Source organism: Thalassophryne amazonica, chromosome 5, assembly GCF_902500255.1.
Source record: "Thalassophryne amazonica chromosome 5, fThaAma1.1, whole genome shotgun sequence".
Classification (NCBI taxonomy): domain Eukaryota; kingdom Metazoa; phylum Chordata; class Actinopteri; order Batrachoidiformes; family Batrachoididae; genus Thalassophryne; species Thalassophryne amazonica.
Window position 1 is genome coordinate 5,993,320 of NC_047107.1, and position 24,036 is coordinate 6,017,355.

The 24,036-nt window shown below is 42.2% G+C and overlaps 1 protein-coding gene across 1 annotated transcript in view; it reads left to right on the forward strand.

Annotated features, from left to right (window-relative positions):
- msi1b (musashi RNA binding protein 1b) overlaps positions 1-23,827 on the forward strand; it is a 164,011-nt gene extending 140,184 nt beyond the window's left edge. Inside the window, exons 11-15 of the mRNA XM_034169683.1 lie at positions 5,710-5,766; positions 5,884-5,943; positions 7,724-7,878; positions 22,652-22,702; positions 22,796-23,827. Coding sequence (XP_034025574.1) covers positions 5,710-5,766; positions 5,884-5,943; positions 7,724-7,878; positions 22,652-22,693 — 314 coding nt within the window. The 3' untranslated portion in view covers positions 22,694-22,702; positions 22,796-23,827. The remainder of the gene's footprint in view (positions 1-5,709; positions 5,767-5,883; positions 5,944-7,723; positions 7,879-22,651; positions 22,703-22,795) is intronic.
- The last annotated feature ends 209 nt before the right edge of the window (positions 23,828-24,036 follow it).

A 24,036-nucleotide genomic window follows, 5' to 3' on the forward strand; every position in this document is an offset into this window, starting at 1 on the left:
TAGCAACGCGCAAATCAGTTGGTGCAGATCAGCTGTGTTTTGACAGGTGAATGACAGAAACGCGATAAAACATGGATTTCCAAGTGAATTTTAATATTTAGAAGAGGAGGAGAGCAAACGAGAAGAACAGCAAAAGCAACGGCATAAAGATTTAACATCGGATGAACTGGACAAGATTGAAGAAGGGAAAGAAGAAGAGAACGGTTCTATCCTTGCGGGCTGCCGGAGCGCTCCGCATCAAAACAGCGAGCGTAGTTTCTGGCCCTGTTGCCAGAGTTGGCTGCAGCTCCACACAGCAGAGAGTGGGGCGGCGTGAGTGGCCCGCTGTGGGGCTTACCGAGCCCACAGACACGGTAAGCACATCGGAGGCAAAATATCTTGAGACTGATATAAAATAGTCTCAAATACTTACGCATTTTTATCAAGTTCTGTTAACTTAAATAAATATTTGTGTGTTAGCTCACTGTGTGGGACCACGGTATAAGCGGATTAAACAACGAAGAAGCCGTGCATTATGTGGTTTGAATGCACGACGCGGAGTAACACCACTCCGCTTCATGTCGTGGTGTTTTAGACTCCACCTCGTGCATTCAAACCGTATAATGCACGGCTTCTTCGTTGTTTAATCCTTACAAACACAACAACCAGGCTCTTGTGAAACAGAACAGTCATTTAGAGCTACACAGTTCTGCCAAATTTAAGGAAAATTTAAAAAACAACTTTGCAAGCATCATCACCACCAACAACTGCAAAGCAACCAAATGCAATGCTCTCAAATCCAAAACATGGCGCTGCTTTTGTGCAGTGCTTCTCTGCGAAAATTTTAAATAAATTAAATAAAATGAAGCAGCCACGCTGGCCAGTTTTGACGGTACTGAAGTTTTCTTAAGTGTGTGTTAACTCCAGCGGGAGCTGATCTGTGCATCGGTGTGTGCACGTTTGGAGTCCAGAGGGCAGCTGGTTTTCGCCCTCCAGTCTCCTCTTCCTCAGCGGGGGCACAGATTCAACCCGTCACCTTTCATATTTTTTGTCTTTTGAATTTATGTCAAACACAACACTTGATGCTGCAGGAGTGAAAGGCGCTCTTCGAGGCGTACCGCTACACACCTCTGCAAACAGGCATTGACCAATCAAATTTCTTCTACTTTTACATTGTAGTAACGAAGATGGTTAAGGGAAATGTATCGCAATAAAAGTATACATTTTATTGAGGAAATGTATTGGAGTAAAAGTGAAAGTCACCAGTAATGTAAATAACGAATTAAAGTACAGATACGTCAACATTCTACTTAAGTACAGTAACAAAGTATTTCCTTACATTACAACACTGGTCCTAGCAGTGGACCTGAGAGTATGAAGTAGAACTGGACACGCCCACTGACGTGAAAACTCATTTTTACCTTTTAATTCTTTAAACATCAAAACACTTTCTGTGTAATAACATTTCTTAATATCAATCTATAATGGGCAATAATGTTATTGTAATGTTAGCAGAGCGTTTAGTACAATATGTACCATTAGGTTTTGTTTATTTTTATTCATTTTTAATTTATCAGTTTATTATTACCAACCCAAATCGATTTGGGATGATGTGGAAAATGCAATAAAAAAAACCTTACATTTGTTTTGACGTCTGTGTCATTGCAGGCAGTATGAACCCAGGATATTTATATTTGTTGTGTGGAGAATTTTGAAACGATAAAGGCAACAACAGCGACCCTGTACTGTTGCACATGTTCAGACATGTTTGAAGGAAGAATGGGACAAAAATACCACCATCAAAAACATGTTTATTTAGGGTCTGCTCCTTTCTCTGCCCCTGACCAAGGTAGCGTCTACATCTGGAGTTGGTCCCCGGGCGCCAGACTGTGGCTGCCCACTGCCCCTAGTGGTTACATTGTGTCTCACTGTAATTAGGATGGTTACATGCAGAGGACAAGTTTCATTGTATGTACTATACGAGGTCTGTCAATAAAGTAACGGTCCTTTTTATTTTTTTCAAAAACTATATGGATTTCATTCATATGTTTTTACGTCAGACATGCTTGAACCCTCGTGCGCATGCGTGAGTTTTTCCACGCCTGTCGGTGACATCATTCGCCTGTGAGCACTCCTTGTGGGAGGAGTCGTCCAGCCCCTCGTCGGAATTCCTTTGTCTGAGAAGTTGCTGAGAGACTGGCGCTTTGTTTGATCAAAATTTTTTCTAACCCTGTGAGACACATCGAAGTGGACACGGTTCGAAAAATTAAGCTGGTTTTCAGTGAAAATTTTAACGGCTGATGAGAGATTTTGAGGTGATTCTGTCTCTTTAAGGACTTCCCACAGTGCGAGACGTCGCTCAGTGCTCTCAGCCGCCGTCGTCAGCCTGTTCAAGCTGAAAACCTCCACATTTCAGGCTCTATTGATCCAGGACGTCGTGAGAGAACAGAGAAGTTTCAGAAGAAGTCGGTTTCAGCATTTTATCCGGATATTCCACTGTTAAAGGAGATTTTTTTAATGAAAGACGTGCGGACGGGTCCGCGCGTCGGGACGCAGCCGACGCGGTGCGGCGGCACAGGAAAAACACCTCCGTGTTGATAACCATTTGTAAAATCCAGGCGGCTTTTGATGGCTTTCAGTGGAGTGAGTATATGAGAAATTGTTTAACAGCAGGACATGTTCCAACTTGTCCTTAAGGCTTCCAACAGAGGTGTTTTTCCTGTGGCGGAGCGAGCCGACACGCGGACCCGGGAGCACATTGCCACTTGTCAAGCTGCCACGCTGTGAGGTAGCTTTGCACTCGCTTGTCCAATAGAAACGAGGGTTCAGGCCAAAACATGGAAGACTTCAGTGCAGAAACCTCTGATCTATATAAAACACTGCCATGTGTGTCACAGAACTGCTCAATTATACAGCAGTTTTCTGAAGAAAATCCTTGCAAATGTTTTTTTTTTACCTCAAAATTAATTTCTGATTACTGTAAAAAAAGTTTCTTACATTGGAATACTTGTAATACACTCAACAAAAATATAAATGCAACACTTTTGGTTTCGCTCCCATTTTGTATGAGATGAACTCAAAGATCTAAAACTTTTTCCACATACACAATATCACCATTTCCCTCAAATATTGTTCACAAACCAGTCTAAATCTGTGATAGTGAGCACTTCTCCTTTGCTGAGATAATCCATCCCACCTCACAGGTGTGCCATATCAAGATGCTGATTAGACACCATGATTAGTGCACAGGTGTGCCTTAGACTGTCCACAATAAAAGGCCACTCTGAAAGGTGCAGTTTTGTTTTATTGGGGGGGGGATACCAGTCAGTATCTGGTGTGACCACCATTTGCCTCATGCAGTGCAACACATCTCAAATTCAAAATTCAAATTTATTAATTTATATAGCGCCAATTCACGACAAAATCGTCTCAAGGCGCTTCACAACATAAAAAACAATTAAAATTTTAAAACACAATAAAAACAACCATAAAAGAAAGACAGCAGTAAAAGAATAGAAGATTAAAAACACATCATAACACTAATGATAAAACAGGGAAAATAAATGAGTCTTTAAACGTGATTTAAAGGTCTCCACAGTGTCCGACTGCCGAATGTGTGTCGGCAGATCGTTCCACAGAGCTGGGGCACGATAGGAAAAAGCTCTGTGACCGGCAGACTTTTTATTCACCCTGGGAACACACAGAAGTCCTGCACCCTGAGAACGCAGGGCCCGAGCTGGTACATAGGGGCTTATCAAGTCAGCCAGATAGGGAGGTGCAAGTCCATGAACAATTTTATAAACTAAAATCAGTACTTTAAATCTCCTTCGCATAGAGTTGATCAGGTTGTCAGGTGTGGCCTGTGGAATGTTGGTCCACTCCTCTTCAATGGCTGTGTGAAGTTGCTGGATATTGGCAGGAACTGGTACACGCTGTCGTATACGCCGGTCCAGAGCATCCCAAACATGCTCAATGGGTGACATGTCCGGTGAGTATGCCGGCCATGCAAGAACTGGGACATTTTCAGCTTCCAAGAATTGTGTACAGATCCTTGCAACATGGGGCCGTGCATTATCCTGCTGCAACATGAGGTGATGTTCTTGGATGTATGGCACAACAGTGGGCCTCAGGATCTCATCACGGTATCTCTGTGCATTCAAAATGCCATCAATAAAATGCACCTGTGTTCTTCGTCCATAACCCCACCGCCACCATGGGCCACTCGATCCACAACATTGACATCAGAAAACCGCTCACCCACACGACGACACACACGCTGTCTGCCATCTGCCCTGGACAGTGTGAACCGGGATTCATCCGTGAAGAGAACACCTCTCCAACGTGCCAAACGCCAGCGAATGTGAGCATTTGCCCACTCAAGTCGGTTACGATGACGAACTGGAGTCAGGTCAAGACCCTGATGAGGACGACGAGCATGCAGATGAGCTTCCCTGAGACAGTTTCTGACAGTTTGTGCAGAAATTCTTTGGTTATGCAAACCGATTGTTTCAGCAGCTGTCCGAGTGTCTGGTCTCAGACGATCTTGGAGGTGAACATGCTGGATGTGGAGGTCCTGGGCTGGTGTGGTTACACGTGGTCTGCAGTTGTGAGGCTGGTTGGATGTACTGCCAAATTCTCTGAAACGCCTTTGGAGACAGCTTATGGTAGAGAAATGAACATTCAATACACGAGCAACAGCTCTGGTTGACATTCCTGCTGTCAGCATGCCAATTGCACGCTCCCTCAAATCTTGCGACATCTGTGGCATTGTGCTGTGTGATAAAACTGCACCTTTCAGAGTGGCCTTTTATTGTGGGCAGTCTAAGGCACACCTGTGCACTAATCATGGTGTCTAATCAGCATCTTGGTATGGCACACCTGTGAGGTGGGATGGATTATCTCAGCAAAGGAGAAGTGCTCACTATCACAGATTTAGACTGGTTTGTGAACAATATTTGAGGGAAATGGTGATATTGTGTATGTGGAAAAAGTTTTAGATCTTTGAGTTCATCTCATACAAAATGGGAGCAAAACCAAAAGTGTTGCATTTATATTTTTGTTGAGTGTAATTAAAATAGTAAAAAATAAAAATAAAAGATTCTTTACAAACTTTTCTTCCTCTGTAAATTAAAACCATAACTTTCCTGTTGTTTCAGATGAGATGATTTTCTGATTAACTTTATAAGGAACCTTGGACATTTATTTTTAGACAAATAAAATAGCATGAAAATTAATGTGTATATTTTTAAGTCTGGTAAATTATTCATATAATTGAATTGAATTATATATTATAATATAATATAATCTGCATCCAACGCCAAAGCGTGCAATCTGAAAGGCCCTTTAGCGCGACTGCTCAAGAATCAGTTGACCAGTTTCATTCATATTTAGCAAAAGGGTGTATTTGTGGGGACCGGGGGGGGGGGGGGGGGGGGGGGATATGTCATCTCTTGACTCTTGTTGCATTTGGGTTAGTATTATTTATATGTTTGAATACGTGTGTGTGTGTGTGTGTGTGTGTGTGTGTGCATGTAAAAAATGTTAAATTAACTTTTTTAGTTTCATTGTGCAACACAAAATAAGTGTTCAGTATTTAAGGGAAATGGACTGTGGTTGTTTTATGGGGGGGGGGGGGGGGGTTCACAATAAATGTCCCAGTTTGTTGTCTCTATGCTCTGTGCCCCTGGTTCTTGGCAGCGTGTGTCTGAACCTCTGATGTTTCTGTTTTAGAGTTCCACTTAGAGAGGACCCCCCTTCTGACTTCACCCCACCCCCCTGAGCTCACAGGTACGTTGGCTTGCACGTTTGTCTGTAGATCTGCTGTGGAATTATCCTGCTTTGATGTATTTGATCAGCCGGGCTTGATTTAAAATCTCAGAATGGTTAGTTTTTTTTGTTTTTCAGCCATTCCTCTGACTGCGTATGGACCGATGGCGGCGGCGGCAGCAGCAGCGGTAGTTAGAGGTATGAATGACAGAACCTTCTCTTGTCCCCAATTAATCATGATCCAAAAATCAGCTTCGTTTCAGCCTCTGATTGATAGTTTAATGATATATTCCATAAGAGTCACATGACTTCAGACATATTACGTTTATGTCATGGAGGTCGTGTCAAGGTCAGCTTACTGCTGATGTCAGTTAATAAAATCCAGGTATGACGGGAGTGCTTAAAAATGAACTCTATCTAAAAATTCAGAAACTGTGATATATTGTTTATAGAAGCAAATAGAAACAACACTGTATGTTTCAAGTTTCACTGATGTGTGAAAGAAGAAGAAAAGAGGGTTAAGGGTTGAAATGTTGGAATCAGAGAAAATGATCTAAAGCAAGATTCAGTCTGTCATGTGTGCAATTGAGCCAATATTTTCTGCTAAACTCACCTTATTATTCACGGGGTCACAGAAAACATCAGGAATGAAGTGTCTGATGTGATCTGGATGCCTGGAGACCCATGGATCCAACCCATACTTTTTCTTTGACCGGTAAATAGTGGCTGCTGGTGGTTTGTGGAGCAGGGAGCCACCACAGCAGAAACCACTTTGGTGACGTCCATGTTGTCTGCTGTTACTGCACTGTGCATGACGCCAGCAGGCACATCCTAGACATGACAGACTGTGTCCTGTGTTTTTCCCATGTGACACTGGCCTTTTTCTCGTTTTTCAACTGCCCCAACCACTGTAACAACTCCATCACCAACATTCTAATTTCTTGTGTCAAATTTTATAGTAGAGTCTTGTCCTTGTTGATGAAATAAGGGCAGGACTGTATATGTGTATATTATATACACATATACACAGATGCAAAAAGGTCAGCAACAGGAAGCCAGCTCAGTGGTAGAGGAATAAGATCTGAGCCATCAGTACATACATACGCCCCACAAGTCATCAGATACTTATCAAAAATAATAAGTTGGCCAGTGGAGGAGATAGATGCCAAGTGTCGAATCGTGTACAGGAACATCTGTGCCGCATACAGATTAGAAGTCCCCAGGTCTAGATTGGAGACGCCATCAAAGGGTGTTGAGAAGGACAGGGCTAAGGTCCTGTGGAACTCCAAATTCCAGATAGAGAAGCAGCTGCTGGCCAACCAGCCAGACAAAGTGGTGGTTGACAAGTGAAAGAAGACCAGAGTTGTGATCGATGATTCAATCCCAGCTGAGAGCAACATCAGAAAGAAGGAGCATGAGAAAATAGAGAAGTAACAAGGGCTGAAGGAGCAGATGTGGAAGGTAAAGTTCAAAGTGGTCCCAGTGGTAATAGGAGCATTACAGACTGTAAACCCCAAATTGGAAGAGCGACTCCACCAAATTCCAAACACAACATCAGAGGTCTCTGTCCAGAAGAGTGCAGTCCATGGAACAGCTACGATACTACACCGAAGACTCAAACTCCCAGACCTCTGGTAGAGGACTGAGCTTGAGGAACACACATACCACTTCCACTTGGGGGGGGGATTTATATATATATATATATATATATATATATATATATATATATATATATAAATCCAAGAGTGAAATTTGTTTTAGTTTGGTTTCTTTGCTGGCTGCTGTTGTGCTTCTGAGCGCCTCACATTTTTCCACTCTGTGCCTCATGATATGAGTTTTTTGTAATTATTAAATTGATTAAAGGCAGAGGCTGTACTTACTTAAATTTTTAAATTGCCTGAAAGTTCTGCTGTTTAATCTTTGAGGGGTTTGATGTTTGATCCGCAGAGTAAAGATCTGTATTTGTTGTCCCGTTTAGGCTCCAACCCTTCTCGCTCAGCGGGATTTTTAGGTACGACCAGCCCCGGGCCCATGGCAGACCTCTATGGAACAGCCAGTCAGGAGTCAGCCGTCAGCAGTTACCTCAGCGCCGCGAGCCCCGCCCCCAGCACTGGATTCAGCCACAGTTTGGGGGTGAGCTTCTGCCTCTGCTGATTACATGTCAGAAGAGTTTATTAGCATCTGGTTGTAAGTCGAGGAGTTTTCCTGCACTTTCATTCATTAGTCGACATCACTTAAAGAACATGTCAGTTGTTTATTGTAGCTGTAATGTCTCTGACATTTGTACAGGCAACATGATGACACAGATATATATATATATATATATATATATATATATATATATATATATATATATATATATATATATATGCACATATCATGCAATTTATTAGATTTTTTTCATAGTTATATATAACACTTATGAGTGTTTTTATCAGTCTGCATTTATGACTAATTGCTGCAGGTGCAAAAAGAAACTTCTCACAGCTTCTCCTTTTACCATGACTGCATCAAAATGAACAGTTATTACGAGGTCTGTTAGAAAAGTATCAGACCTTTTTATTTTTTTTTCAAAAACCTGATGGATTTGAATCATGTGTGCTTGCATGAGCCAACCTTGAACCTTCGTGCGCATGCGTGATTTTTTTTTCATGCCTGTCGGTTGCGTCATTTGCTTGTAAGCAGCCTTTGTGTGAGGATGGGTGGAGTCTCGTCGTTTTTTCTTTGCAAGGAAATGGCGTAACGACTGCAGCTGCAAAAGCTGCAAATAAGTATTTCAACACCTGTGAAAATCGATGTTAATATTTGGTGCAGTAGCCTTTGTTTGCAATTACAGAGGTCAAACGTTTCCTGTAGTTTTTCACCAGGTTTTCACACACTGCAGCAGGGATTTTGGTCCACTCCTCCACACAGATCTTCTCCAAATCTTTCAGGTTTGGAGTTTCAGCTCCCTCCAAAGATTTTCTATTGAGTTCAGGTCTGGAGACTGGCCAGGCCACTCCAGGACCTTGAAATGCTTCTTATGGAGCCCCTCCTTAGTTGCCCTGGCTGTGTGTTTGGGGTCATTGTCATGCTGGAAGACCCAGCCATGACCCATCTTCAATGCTCTTACTGAGGGAAGGAGGTTGTTTGCCAAAATCTCGCAATACATGATCCCATCCATGCTCCCTTCAATACGGTGCAGTCGTCCTGTCCCCTTTGCAGAAGAGCACCCCCAGAGTATGATGTTTCCACCCCCATGCTTCACGGTTGGGATGGTTTTCTTGGGGTTGTTCTCATCCTCTAAACATGGTAAGTGGAGTTGATTCCAAAAAGCTCTGTTCTGGTCTCATCTGACCACATGACCTTCTCCCATGCCTCCTCTGGATCATCCAGATGGTCATTGGTGAAATTCAAACGGGCCTAGACATGTGCTGGCTTGAGCAGGGGGACCTTGCTGCCCTGCAGGATTTTAAAACCATGACAGCATCATGTGTTACTAATGTAATCTTTGTGACTGTGGTCCCAGCTCTCTTCAGGTCATTGACCAGGTCCTCATATGTAGTTCTGAGATTTCTCAGAATCATCCTTACCCCACAAAGTGAGATCTTGCATGGAATCCCAGACCGAGGGAGATTGACAGTCATCTTGTGTTTCTTCCACTTTTTAATAAATAATCATAACAGTTGTTGTCTTCTACCAAGCTGCTTGCCTGTTGTCCTGTAGTCCATCCCAGCCTTGTGCAGGTCTACAGTTTTGTCCCTGGTGTCCTTAGACAGCTCTTTGGTCTTGGCTATGGTGGACAGGTTGGAGTGTGATTGATTGTGTGAACAGGTCCTGTCTTTTATACAGGTAACAAGTTCAAACAGGTGCAATTAATACAGGTAAAGAGTGTAGAATAAGAGGGCTTCTTAAAGAAAAATTAACAGGTCTGTGTGATCCAGAATTCTTGCTGGTTGGTAGGGGATCAAATATTTATTTGCAGCAGTAACATACAAATAAATTATAAAAAAAAATCATACATTGTGATTTCTGGATTTTTTTTTTTTTTTTTTTTAGATTATGTCTCTCACAGTGGACATGCACCTAAGATGATTTCAAAGTGGGAGAACTTGCAAAACTACAGGGTGTTAGACTGCTGGGGGGTTCCCATGATGCACTGAGTGTTTCTTTCTCTTTTTGCTCTGTATGCACCACTCTGCATTTAATCATTAGTGATTGATCTCTGCTGTCTTCCACAGCATGTCTTTTTCTTGATTCTCTCCCCTCAGCCCCAGCCAGTCCCAGCAGAAGACTGCCCCTCCCTGAGCCTGGTTCTGCTGGAGGTTTCTTCCTGTTAAAAGGGAGTTTTTCCTTCCCACTGTCGCCAAGTGCTTGCTCACAGGGGGTCGTTTTGACCGTTGGGGTTTTTACGTAATTATTGTATGGCCTTGCCTTACAATATAAAGCGCCTTGGGGCAACTGTTTGTTGTGATTTGGCGCTTTATAAATAAAATTGATTGATTGATTGATTGTTCAAATACTTATTTTCCTCACTGTATATATCGATATATAGCTATAGATATATAGATAGATACATATTAGGGCTGGGCAAGTTAACATGTTATCGCGTTTACGTGGTTTATCTGGTACACGGTATAATTATGGCCGACGGTAGAGATTTGGACCCCACCGACTAATTGCGATAACGTTTGTGGATTTTTTCAATCCAGGAAACCTCCTCTGTGAAGAGGCTGTGTGTGTGTGAGAACCAGTTTGCTGTGGGTGTTCAGAACAGAGGTGACTCTCACTGCTGTTCATGTACGTTTGTGAGATGCCTGCTCTGTCACTGATATTTGCAAAGCTGTTTATTTACACTTAACAAAAATATAAATGCAACACTTTTGGTTTTGCTCCCATTTTGTATGAGATGAACTCAAAGATCTAAAACTTTTTCCACATACACAATATCACCATTTCCCTCAAATATTGTTCACAAACCAGTCTAAATCTGTGATAGTGAGCACTTCTCCTTTGCTGAGATAATCCATCCCACCTCACAGGTGTGCCATACAAAGATGCTGATTAGACACCATGATTCGTGCACAGGTGTGCCTTAGACTGTCCACAATAAAAGGCCACTCTGAAAGGTGCAGTTTTATCACACAGCACAATGCCACAGATGTCATAAGATTTGAGGGAGTGTGCAGTTGGCATGCTGACAGCAGGAATGTCAACCAGAGCTGTTGCTCGTGTATTGAATGTTCATTTCTCTACCATAAGCCGTCTCCAAAGGCGTTTCAGAGAATTTGGCAGTACATCCAACCAGCCTCACAACCGCAGACCACGTGTAACCACACCAGCCCAGGACCTCCACATCCAGCATGTTCACCTCCAAGATCGCCTGAGACCAGCCACTCGGACAGCTGCTGAAACAATCGGTTTGCATAACCAAAGAATTTCTGCACAAACTGTCAGAAACCGTCTCAGGGAAGCTCATCTGCATGCTCATCGTCCTCATCGGGGTCTCGACCTGACTCCATTTCGTCATCGTAACCGACTTGAGTGGGCAAATGCTCACATTCGCTGGCATTTGGCACGTTGGAGAGGTGTTCTCTTCACGGATGAATCCCGGTTCACACTGTCCAGGGCAGATGGCAGACAGCGTGTGTGGCGTCGTGTGGGTGAGCGGTTGTCTGATGTCAATGTTGTGGATCGAGTGGCCCATGGTGGCGGTGGGGTTATGGTATGGGCAGGCGTCTGTTATGGATGAAGAACACAGGTGCATTTTATTGATGGCATTTTGAAGGCACAGAGATACCGTGACGAGATCCTGAGGCCCATTGTTGTGCCATACATCCAAGAACATCACCTCATGTTGCAGCAGGATAATGCACGGCCCCATGTTGCAAGGATCTGTACACAATTCTTGGAAGCTGAAAATGTCCCAGTTCTTGCATGGCCGGCATACTCACCGGACATGTCACCCATTGAGCATGTTTGGGATGCTCTGGACCGGCGTATACGACAGCGTGTACCAGTTCCTGCCAATATCCAGCAACTTCACACAGCCATTGAAGAGGAGTGGACCAACATTCCACAAGCCACAATTGACAACCTGATCAACTCTATGCGAAGGAGATGTGTTGCACTGCATGAGGCAAATGGTGGTCACACCAGATACTGACTGGTATCCCCCCAATAAAACAAAACTGCACCTTTCAGAGTGGCCTTTTATTGTGGGCAGTCTAAGGCACACCTGTGCACTAATCATGGTGTCTAATCAGCATCTTGATATGGCACACCTGTGAGGTGGGATGGATTATCTCAGCAAAGGAGAAGTGCTCACTATCACAGATTTAGACTGGTTTGTGAACAATATTTGAGGGAAATGGTGATATTGTGTATGTGGAAAAAGTTTTAGATCTTTGAGTTCATCTCATACAAAATGGGAGCAAAACCAAAAGTGTTGCGTTTATATTTTTGTTGAGTGTATTTCAGCAGACGCACAGGGGGGAAGGCGGAGGCTCCGTCGCGACCTGAATTAAACATTTGAGGAAGTGCCACGTTAATAAAGCAAGTTTTTTTTTAACCGGATCAGAAAAACAAAATCAGCCAAGTAACATCAATTTACCCAGACTGACTTTACATACGAGTAAATTAAGTATTTTTTTTATAAAATGTCTGATTTTTTTTTGTTGTTGTTGTCATTTTTATGTATTTATTTTGATCAATTTACCTTTGCTCAGGGACCCATTCAGAAACACATTATAATTTTTACACTTAGGTTTATATCGTGATATATGCCGTTACCGTGAAGGGATTCAGTTTATATTGTGATATGAATTTTAGCTCATACCGTGCAGCCCTAATATCAGGGATGTGATTCAGTAAGAGAGAAATCTGAGGGAAAGTAAACCCTCAGGCTGGGGGTCCGGGGCCCTCCTGGGCCTATATATAAGGCTGAAGGATTCTTCATGCTCTGAAATACATTTTCCAGCATTTTAGAGAAATACACTGAATAACTTTCATGAGACTTTCATCAAAACTTCTCAGTCACCCTTTGTAAAATCTGCTCGCTCGACAAATCCAAATCAAAAGCTTCTTTGAGTCAACCCGCTGTCCCCGTGCTCATGTGGGTTCCCTCCGGCTGCTCCAGCTTCCTCCCACTTCCATCGGTGAAGTGGTGGCTGTAAATTTGGTCGTGTGAATGAGTTTGTCATCAGTATATGGCCCTGAGATAGTGGCGTCCTGTCCAGGTAAACCCCGCCTCTCCCCCAGTGACTGTTGTGATCCAGCTCCACAGTGACCCTTAATCAGAGTCAGCAGGATTGGAAAATGGATGGATGGAGACTTAAATTGAGATAAGTCCTTTTTAATGCCTTTTTTGTTTTTTATTGACATACCCCCTGGGATAGACGCTGGAACTCTGCTGGCGCTGTTGTGCATTCTGGGAAGCACAGGGGGGTTATGGAAATGTTAAAGTACCAAATTGATAGAGCAATGACATGACGAGCTGAAAAAACTGGTCACGTGACTCATGGTGCCATCTTGGGTTCAACATAGCATGGGCTGTTAATGTGTCTGCCTGTAAATCCAACTATTTTATTTATTTATTTGCTGAAAATGCTGGGTTGTTGTGTGTTTGGATGCATAAATAGACACAACAAGGGCTTCAAGATGTACAGATTCCCTTCAGATCTGTACACAAGACAAATTTGGAAAAATAAAGTCAGCCGTGTGGGATAGAAGCCAACATCAAAGTTTTGAGAGGTAAATTTATTCTTCAGTCCCATGATATACTAAGGTATATCTTCTATCATACATTCTAAATCTAAGGTGGAACTCTACTAGTGTATACTAAGGTACATATATCTAAATAAAAAAGAGTAAAGATGTAGAGTACTCTTCTCTCTCTGGCTTTTGCGTCGAATGACGACGGGCTCAGTTGTGAGCGGGTCTCGCGCTACACCTCCTCTCTTGGCTGACGCGACCAATGTTGGCCTTGCACGGTTGGGCACAGTAGGAGCACGGGTAGCTGTCAGCTGTAGCAGGGGCAGGGTCATGCCGACATCTCTCTTTCCAGCCTGCTACCAAGTCTTGTTCTTGCTTGGCAGCGCCTTTGTGGATGGCCGATTTCCGCGCACTTCAGTCAGATGCGAGGGTCTTCCATGAAGCCGGGTCAATTGCATAGTCTTTCATGGTCAGCTTGCTGACATCCTTGTATTGCAGCTTGGGGCGACCTACTGGGCGACGTGCATGTGGGAGCTCTCCAAAGAAAAGCTGCTTGGGGATTTGGGAGTCATCCATCCTCCGCACATGACCAAGCCATCTCATTCTGCACTTGCTCATTTTCCTCAGGCATGTAAGGTGGAAGGAGTTAAGCTTTTTCTCCTGGCTCTTATAGATTGTCCATGTTTCAGAGGCATACAGGAGAATGCTAAGCACACAGCTATTGTAGATCAGGAGCTTTGTCTTTGTCAAAGATATTTGTTATTCCAAGCCCATTTGGTAAGACTCTCAAAGGTAGTCGCCGCTATGCCGATGCAAGCATTTAGCTCCTCCACCAAGGATAGTGTTACTGTGACAGTGGAATCCAGGTAACAGAATTTTTGCATGGCTTCCAGTGGTTTGCCATCAAGCTCAGTCACACTTGGTGTAAGGTCTCCTTGATGCAAGACTATACAGTCTTTTTGATGCTGATGGCCAGAGAGAATGCTTTGCAGGTCACATCAAGCTGGTTGATCATCTGCTGCAAGTCATGTTCACTGTGGGTCACAAGGACTGCATCATGTCTCCCAGGGTCGCTTGTCTGGTTTTGGTCTTTGTCTTCAGTCTAGAAAGATTGAAGATGGAGCCATCACTTCTCCGGTGCAGTAGTACATCACCAGGTGTTTCAGTGAAAGCTGTTTGGAGGAGCACTGCAAAGTAAATGACAAACAAGGCTGGGGCCAAGACTCAGCGCTGTTTCACACCACTCTGCACAGTGAAGCTCCGTGATCTATCACCGTCAAACTGCACTGTGGCTTCCATCTCGTCATGGAAGGACTTTATCAGGCTCAGTAGAGTTGGGGGGCATCCTGTGGTTTGAAGGATGTGGAATAGGCCACTGCGACTCACTGTGTCAAAGGCTTTTGTTAAGTCTACAAAAGCAATGTGTAGTGGCTTCATGTACAGTACATATTCAGTAAAACTCACCTAAACCGTCCTCATATAAACCAGATATTCGCAGTCACCGGACAAAAAAGTCCCAAAGTTTTTGTATTGTTTTCCATGTAATAAACACCCTGTACAACGGATTTTGTATGACAGATTTTTCGCTCACATCGGATAAAATGTCACGTCCCCTCGCAGTGTATTTCCATTAAAACCCTGCACATGTGGGACCGGAGACATTTTCCTGATTAAAAAACCGGCCGTTTATTTTTTCAAGCCTGACGTACACCTGTTAAATCAGACACAAAAGGCTGTGGTTTGACACTTTTCTGCTTTCAATCCATCTCCTCTCATATTTTGATAGTTTTTGCAGTGTTGACGCAGATTACAAATGGATCAAAAAAATCAGCAACTTTACAACATGGAGTCCGTAAAAATGGGAAATTGTCCAGCTTACCTTTGATTTGGAGGTGATGATTGTAGAAAGAAAAGCTTGCTGAGTGTAAAATTAGTCCAGAATAAAGCATAATCCAGAGAGGGCGAACTTGAAAACTGTCACACATGTCATTGCATGACACGGAGTTACAGAGTTACAGAAGCAGCAGGCTTTAATTAGCAGATTAATTAAATATTTAATTAATTAAATAAATCATCATCACAAATTGTAAATTTATGTAAATTTGATAGCTTAACTATTTTTATATTAATTTTGATAGTGCCTGTACCTAGATGCATTGCTGTATGTCAGGGGTGGCCAAGTTCGGTCCTCGAGAGACACCTTCCTGACACTCTTAGTTGTCTCCCTGCTCCAACACACCTGAATCCAATGAAAGACTTGTTAGCAGACTTTTAATGAGCCTTTCATTGGATTCAGGTGTGTTGGAACAGGGAAACAACTAAGAGTGTCAGGAAGGTGGCTCTCGAGGAACGAACTTGGCCACCCCTGCTGTATGTGGTTAAATGATTAAAAAAAAAAGTTGAAAACATTAAAGGTAGGGTTCAGACGAGTTTACATTATGGATAAAGCATTTTTGACGAGTACGAGCAATATGATACGAGTAAAACTCGTCAATATCTGTGCTCGTGCTGAAGGAAAATCCTCATTGGCTAACTGACGGTCTTCATGGTCTGTGATTGGCCAGTCACACACAGCACCCACCCCTCCCTACACAATCTTGTCTCTGTGCTTTGCTTGATTCTACCTCACGTTGCTCTCTCAGTGCTCCTTGTTTTCTTCAGCTCACCTCTGTTTCTGTTTGTATGATATTTAAAGTTATTTGGTGAACTTGTTTCGTATCGTATGCAGTGCATTTGACAAGACAGAGCTGAAAACGGTTTGTGTCACATTGGTCACTCCCTCCACTCCGGTCGGGGTTTTTGTTTTGTTTTTTTAACCGTTTGTTTGCTTTTTGTTTTGTTGGTGATATAAAGTCAGTTGGAAAACTTTGCTCGTACTGAATGCGGTGCTTTTGAGAAGAATACAGTGAACAAGGCTGACATATTATTTCCTTGTTTGCCATCACTGGATGTTTGCATGAATCACTAAGTTCACACAGATCATTAAAAAATTAAAAGTCTTACAGACCACTTACACACATACACACATATAGCCGAACACACAAAGTACCTTATATTAATATTTTTATTGAATATGGCTGCATGCAGTATCTGACACTTTCTCACTGCAGTTCATAAAAATAAATTGGTCAGTAGAACAACCTCTCTCTCCCTGTCACACAGTCACTCAGTCACACACACATGCACACACAGACAGTCATGCACACACAGACATACACATCTTAATAAATATTGTTTAAGTTTGTCTGGGAAAAAATGTCAAGAACGTTAGATAGTAAAAATAAATAATTGAAAAAAAATCAGTTTGATCATAAAATTAAAAAAAGAAAGCTGTGTTGAGTATGACAACTTTTGTTCATGCATACTTAGTAGTATTGAAAGTCAATTCTGAGGCTGTTATTCATTCATACACTAATATTCATGTTCTGAGTTAATACAAAAAATTTGTTCTGTAAATTGTTCTCTTACTTTTGTGATCAGAAACATTGATTTGGATCTCAATTTTGAGGCTATTATTTAGTTTTCTAATTAGTAATAAATATTGCAACTTCTGATCAATCCACATCAATTTCAGACTTAAAATAATGTACTGATTTAAGCCCCACCCATTTCCCGTTAAACCATGCCCATGTCCAGTTTAGGCCCCGCCCACTACGAGTACAGATACAGATACACATAATTTAGATGGTTGAACAGATAAAGATAGTGGTGTACTCGCTCATCCCTAATAAAAGGTTCATTCAGTAGTTCAGCACAATTGGTCCCAAAATGGCACCATGTTCTGAGTTGACAGTACTCTCTCAATAAAGGGCCACAGGACCACCGCTGCTTGGGCCGAAACTTTGGCATTGGCCTGTGACCTAAACTTTAAAAACTAACTAATCTTACTCTGAATCTAATCACCTAGTCTTTGAGTGATCCTCAGACATGCCACCATGCGTGGTTCAAATCAAATAAAAAAACAAACCTTTCGTTCACGTACTGATTGGACACACGAGACTGAACACAAAAGGCCATCGCTTCAGGTTGCTAAAGCTGCCACAAAGCAAAGGAGGTGCTGGCAGGTTTGTGACTAGAAGGTCCTTGGTTTGATTCCCCATCATACAGGGAACTATAGTGCTCTTAGCCTTCATCCCCAAAATGTTCCTCGTGTGCAGCTGAGCACTTTGCACGGCACATCGTGTGTGTGATTGTTGTAAAGAGTCTATTTTTTTGCAGCTTGGATGGAACGGTGCAATAGAGTCCGTTTTATTAAATGGTGCATTGGTTCAATCCCTGATTGCTGCCTTGAGCAAGGCACAGAAGCGCAAACACTCGTGATCCTCTGGGGCACCGTGACCCCACACATGAACTCCGTACATTGACCCCCACACACGGACCCCACACATGAACTCCGTACATTGACCCCCACACACGGACCCCACACATGAACTCCATACATTGACCTCACACACAGACTCCACACATGGATTCCACACATGAACTCCATACATTGACCTCACACACAGACCCCATACATGAACTCCATACATTGACCTCACACACAGACCCCATACATGAACTCCATACGTTGACCTCACACACAGACCCCACACATGTACCTCACACATGGACCCCACACACAGACCCCACACATGTACCTCACACATGGACCCCACACATGGACTCAACATACGGACTCCACACATGATCTTTGGACCTGAAGAACCCTTGTGTTAAGTAACGGCACACACTGTGGTGTGCACATGTGCTATGCTGAGTCTATATTTGTATGTATTATATTTATTGCATTACAAATTGAACTGGCCAGTCACAAAGGTGATGGGTGTGGCTACAGCACTGATACTTTCTTTTTCATGGCCTGGTCACACGGCATACGATTCTTGAACGAAGGGGAAAAAAGTAAAAAAGTCACAAATCGTTGAGAAAAGATTGACGAACGAGCTTTATCACCGACTAGCCTGTGAATCAAGAGCGCAAAAGGGACGAAAGAGGAACAAAACCAAAACCGAAGCTAACGTTGATCTCCACAATTTAACCCTCTGGGGTCGGAGGGCATTTTTTGACAGTTTACTCGCCTGGCATAAATGTTTTATTATTGCTGTTAACAGCTCTCCCTGCATCCCACAATCAAGTTTTATGTCTCTTTTTTTTCAGGACAACCTGTGCTTTCAGAATATATATGTTTCTGTTGTGTTTTATAAGTGTAATAAAGGTTTACAATCAAAAATAGGCAAGGAAAAATAATTTTCCACACACATTTATTCAAAACACACAGCAAACTATAATAAACTATTTTGACACTTTATAAAGGTAACTTGAGGTCTTGTGTGAAAGACTGTACAAGAAAAAGGTTCAAACAATAAACACAAATGCACATTAAGAACAATATTTACAAAATGGTCTATGCGTTTTGTTGTCCATTGATATGGTAAACAGTGCTTTACGCAGAGAGAGCAACAGAGTTATACAGTAACATTCACATGCAAACTAGTGGAGCAATCCTGATAGTTACACACTCTTTGTTTGAGCACGTGAGATTGTCATCAGAGGCTCTTTGTCTGCTCCTGCTTTCACTGATCGCTGTGCGTAATGGCACAGGGAGCATTGAGTATGTACTAATAGTATGCACTCACTGGAGCACCCAGGGGGCTATTCAAACGGGCCAGCTAGTAACATATCACTCCCGAAAACGATCTTTGGCTTTTCACGTGAGGGAAATCTGCCCTACGATTGGATTTTGGAAAACCATGTGACGGTGAACCAATTACGATTGGACACTCACATTGCGCACATCAGCTTCTATCATCACAGCTTCTATGAGGAGTACAAAGATGGCCGATGGCTGGCTCGAAAGTCTGCAGTGTTAACTTTTCAGCAAAAAAAGTAAGTTTCTATCTCATCATTTAAAAAGTTATTGATAATTTAGTAAAGCTTGGTCTTAGCCGTCGTATACGACGGCGTCGGCCCCAGAGGGTTAAATGAAACGTGACTTGAGCGACTGCTGGAGCAGTGTGCGTCTGCATCTCTGTGTTCCAGGACTCTAGGATGGAGCTTATAGCGCCTGAGTTCTGGAGAAACTGCAACCAGAAGAGCGTGATCCGACCCACTGTGGAGATCTGTGCGGACGTCGTGGGTCCACCTGCTCTGGTTCGTTTGCCAGAGCATCTCATCAGAATCCTCACTATCTGGTTCAGATTGACAACACGCTGCCTGCTCCATCTTGCTCCAATAAAAAAAAAAAAAAAAAACTTGTTTGCTGTGGTGGCATATATTGATTTATAACAGAAAACTGTCAAAATGGGGAATAAATATAAGTGTAAAGATGATTGAATATATCAGAGCAGTAAATTGTTTAGTTCGTGTGAACGCCCCATTTCCACGAGCTGCCACTGATCCACAATGTGAATTCTACCTTCCAGAACAGCTCTTTATATAATCATCTGAATCATCTACCTGTTGCCACATGTACAGAAGGGCTGGATTGTCATTCCTACAGTTATATTGTTATATTTAATAAAAAATAATAAGCATGCGCAGGAGGCGATGGCTACTGCTGACGCTTCATTCAAGTACCATCAGAAATTACACAACTTTTTTTGTTGTTTCAATTTCAGCTGTTGCTTGTGACAGGAGCGTGGTTTTCATTTTATTTTTGGTAAAATAATTCATTGTATCCACACCAAAGGTTAATTCTGGCCTATATAAGGTGCCTGAGCCCAGTGAAGGTGACCCCCCACCCAGATAAAAAAAAATCCAAGCAAACGGGCTGAGTTTGCCCTGTAATTTCCGACGGTACATGAACGCAGTGGCAGCAGGATTCAATTTCAGTTTTCAATTTTATTAATTTATCCATCTCACGACAGAGTCGCTCAAGGCGCTTCACACAACACAATCCATAGCACCATAAAATGAATTAAAATCGAAAAGGACACGGTAGAAAGTAAAATATAGTAGAATAAAAGAAATTACAAGAAAACATAAAAAACATAAGTAAATTAACAAGACAGTCTGAAAAAGTGGGTCTTCAGTCTTGATTTAAAAGTCTCCACCGTGTCGGACTGCTTTATACAACCCCTGGCAAAAATTATGGAATCACCGGCCTCGGAGGATGTTCATTCAGGTGTTAATTTTGTAGAAAAAAAGCAGATCACAGACATGACACAAACTAAAGTCATTTCAAATGGCAACTTTCTGGCTTTAAGAAACACTATAAGAAATCAGGAAAAAATTTGTGGCAGTCAGTACAGTTACTTTTTTAGACCAAGCAGAGGGTCCTGATTTCTTATAGTGTTTCTTAAAGCCAGAAAGTTGCCATTTGAAATGACTTTAGTTTTGTGTCATGTCTGTGATCTGCTTTTTTTCTACAAAATTAAACAACTGAATGAACATCCTCCGAGGCCGGTGATTCCATAATTTTTGCCAGGGGTTGTAGATGCAGGAGTGCTCACAAACTAGCTTCTGTACTGTATGAAAACATTCAGCTGGTCAAACGAAGTCAAACTAAACGCTAACGTTATAAAAACTAAGCAAAGGATAAAAAAAAAGTCAAGAACTACAGCAAAATGAAATACGGACTAATTGAGGTTTTCGGCGACATTCGTTCAAATTTTTCAACAGTTTAAAAATCTGGACGAAGCGCCAGCTGCAGGAATGAAGCTGTGCGAAGGTGAACAATGCCAACACAGTCTTGTTTCATTTGGGCTTCGTTGCCCTTTGTTAAGTGCCATGAGACCGGGCCTTTAGTTCTTTGCAGGCATGAGAAAAAAAACTCTGAAAATCAGCGGGGGGCCGGGGGTCGCCGCAGGCTGTCAGCAGGGTCCCACAGGTTTGGGTCCCACAGGTTTGGGGCCCACAGGTTTTGAGCATTTTAGAGGAATTTCAGAGCCACTAGAGAGACCTAATTTCATGATTTTCCATTTTATATTTTGTTTGTATGTTGGGGTTTGTGGAAGTCTGACTGTAATAAAATAATCAGTCTGTAGACCTTTTTTCAGTGATACCTGCCTTATTAAAGATTAAAACCTATCAAAACATTTGTGGTATAAAACAGTGACTTTATTAATATTCACATCTGAAATGTATGCCCCATAATAAATTTCTAAATCACACCATGTGAGTTTGCACCCCCCACTACTTATCAGGAAAACCTCACAGGCACATACAGCATAGTATCATTAAATAGCACACGTCCTAAGCACCAGCTGTACTGCAGCACTGAATTTCACTTCAGTACATGTACAGTATAAATAACTGCACCACACTTAAAAATCTCAGTCATTGTAAACACATTTTAATTGCATGAATAGAATTATTGGACACACCCCTGTCGCTGAGTGGTACGAGTGCTGTGGGCTTTTCCACCTTCTGGACCTGGGCAGATTAGTTCGTTTAATATTAATTTGATGACATGATTCTTCATCTTGCAGTGTTCTTCCAAGGTTTTGTTGGTGAAATCCAAACGTAGTGTGCAGAGAGCTTCACCAAGTCTTGCTTTTGTCCCATAAATGTCCAACCATGTCCACTTAAACCTGTTTTTTTACACCACTATCAATGTCTTTAATGTGGTCTTTGTCCTTTGTCTCTCTCTATAATTTTGGCCATGTTACAGATGCAGCTCGACAGACCAAACATGCAGAAAATCAAAATGTCCACATCCGTGTACTTTCAGTGACTTTAGATTTACAGAGATTCTGATTGTCTGAAAGTTCGGTTTTGTAGAAAAAGTAACCAATGAGATCTTGCGTTTTAACTTGCAGTTTCAGCAATGTGAATTTCCATGAATATGAGGAAAGGTTTAACTGGCACGGCTGGCCCCGCTGCAACCTCCACCCCTACACCCAATTTTTCTCAACATATTTACACTGATCTCAGAAATGGCTCAGAAATCCAGAAAAAGTCAGAAATCCGCAGAAGATGTTCATCCCTGTCTTTGTTTCAGTGAGGGGACGAGAAATAATGTACATTCACACCAAGTGAACATGTTGTGAAAAAGCTGCAGTCTACAAAGTACTGTATTTCATGTGCATTAAAATGTTGTTGTAGAGAATCTTTAATCATAACGACGTGTCAGAATTCACCACTTTTTTTTGTCACTATGTTGACGCTGTGCGTGAGAAATCTGTGGTGACAAGACATTTTTTGTTCCACTTTAAGCTCCATAAAAAAAGTTCAGATTGCACATCTGAACTTTTTTTTTTCTTTGCTCCTACAGGGACCTCTGATTGCCACGGCCTTCACCAACGGCTACCACTGAGAGCGAGAGGTAACAAACACACACACACATACATTATGCCGTCTGTCCGCCGTAATGTTTCAAAGTGTTGAGTTCAGCTGAAGCCTGTCTAAATGTGTACAGTGCGTTGGACTGAGAGCTGGAACTGAAGCTGTGCTGGATCTGATCTGACCCGTGTCTGTGTCCGCTCCACCTGAACTCTCAGACCCCACATCGAGGTCGCCTGTACCCGGCCCACTCTACTGATGCCTGACTAAACTCCACCTCTCCACAAAAGTAACAAAAAAGGAGGGTTGATCACATCGTGTAACTCCAACACGTGCTGATGCTGTATTTTTTAATATTTTTGAAGCATGCAGTTTTTTTGTGATGCTGCATTGTATTTGATCTCTTTTATAGTTTTGTTTTTACTCCTGATTCTGAGATCTGTGAGACAGAGGAGAAGTTCTCTGCAGGCAAAGCCTGACTCCAGGCCCCGAGCTGTACTTTTTAATGGAAAACTGTATATTGTCTTTAGTTCATACTGAATTTTAACTAACACTTGTTGTTAATGATGTTTCAAGCTAATAATGTGTCACAAAGTGTACATCTTGATAGTTTTTAACAAAGACTTGTCAAACTAATAATGGTTGTTAGTTATAGTTACACCAGCTGTACAATTTTGTAAGATATTGTAAATAAGTTGTGCTTAAGCAGGTTTTTGTTCTGGGAGTCGGAGGCTTTAGAGAAACGGAGCGATCGTCTTTTTCATCAGTCTGTTAGAAATTTTGACTGTTACGTCAGATGATAAATGATTCCTGTCTGCATTTAAAGGGGTCATGTTACACACCTTATCAGCAAACTCATGTAGCTCACCAGATGTCTTAAAGGTCCTAGAGATGACCGAAGCACCGGAAACATCTCACACCACAACATTACCCCCCCCCCCCACACACACACAAACACACTTGAAAAGGAACACTAGTTCAAAGTCAAGGTGGAGTCCTTTAGTAGCTCAAATGGTTCTCAGTCCAGATCTCTGTTGATTGTAGTCTGACTGCATTCTTGGTCTAAAGCCTTGGTTTCCTGGACAGGGAGGAACTTCTGTGAAGGAGCTATGCTCTTCCATCCTGGTCATCCAAAACTCACATGCTCTAATCGTGCATGTGCATCCAGCCTGGCTATGAATAGAAGAAATGGAAAACCACAGATTATAACACACACGGGTGGAATGTTACCTCATTCTCTCTGCAGGACATCGTTACACTGTGACATCCTGTACACAGAAAATACTTGACTGCTGTATTAATTTTTTCAAATATAGTTTAGTTGATCTTGAAGATCTAATCTAATTTGTAGCTGAAAACCTTGAATTGGTGCATCCT